At 35.8% G+C, this 1,057-nt stretch overlaps 1 protein-coding gene across 1 annotated transcript; it reads right to left on the reverse strand.

Moving 5' to 3' along the window:
* Positions 1 to 545: 545 nt before the first annotated feature.
* On the reverse strand, positions 546 to 974 carry PAAG_06059 (hypothetical protein; the record flags this gene model as incomplete). The annotated part of the gene is made up of 3 exons (XM_015845774.1): positions 546 to 596; positions 675 to 700; positions 851 to 974. The coding sequence occupies 3 exons, from the start codon at positions 972 to 974 to the stop codon at positions 546 to 548; spliced, it is 201 nt and encodes a 66-aa protein (XP_015700000.1).
* Positions 975 to 1,057: the final 83 nt, after the last annotated feature.

Raw genomic sequence — 1,057 nt, forward strand, 5'->3', positions numbered from 1 at the left:
TCAACCCTAACCCTAACCCTAACCCTAACCCTAACCCTAACCCTAACCCTAACCCTAACCCTAACCCTAACCCTAACCCTAACCCTAACCCTAACCCTAACCCTAACCCTAACCCTAACCCTAACCCTAACCCTAACCCTAACCCTAACCCTAACCCTAACCCTAACCCTAACCCTAACCCTAACCCTAACCCTAACCCTAACCCTAACCCTAACCCTAACCCTAACCCTACAGGAGACATGTATGTATATTCTGTACTATAAATCTCTTGCTCTTTCTGATAATGTAACTACATTATTATCTTTCAAATTGTATCATTTATTATTAACTTACTATAAATTATGTTAAAAGCTACACTTTTATTAAAAAATTAAATAATAATAAACTTATAGGTAGTATTAATTATTTGTAATATAGTGTTCCACGAAGTCAAACTTATGATATTCGCTAAGGTTGATCCCAGTAAAGATTGTAGAACACTTATGATTTGCACTTCCTTCAAATACTCTGAATTTGTGAGCCAAACGTTTAAATACCATTATTTTTCACTTAGATGTAACGCGTTCAGGATCCGGCCCCAGGCTTTCTACGGCAGCCTATAGTGACATTTGGGTCAAATGGGTTTTTTTGTGTTTTTCCACTGTAATTACTTAATTCCACTTATAGACACTCACCAATAGAGATTTATATGAGGATTTGTCTGTTGCAGAAACATCTCATTTCATTCTGATTAAGCTAAGAAAAAAATCAAATCAAAAAAACAATCAAAAAACAATCATTTTCCTGGATATCATCAAAAAATCAAAATGAAAAATCAAAAAAAGTGAAAAAAGTGAAAACTACTAATAACCATTTCCACGTCCTGGGATGCGACTGCCTGTCATGATTTGTCGCAACCTCTGCACCAATTTCATATCCCTTTCCTGGATGGTAACACGTTTGGCATGGATGGCGCATAGATTTGTCACTAACATCTCATTGATTAGTATAATGATTAGTAGATTAGCTTGTAAAATCCAGTCATTTCTTACTTGTGAATTCATCAATCAAAACCGCC

Source organism: Paracoccidioides lutzii, assembly GCF_000150705.2.
Source record: "Paracoccidioides lutzii Pb01 unplaced genomic scaffold supercont2.17, whole genome shotgun sequence".
Classification (NCBI taxonomy): domain Eukaryota; kingdom Fungi; phylum Ascomycota; class Eurotiomycetes; order Onygenales; family Ajellomycetaceae; genus Paracoccidioides; species Paracoccidioides lutzii.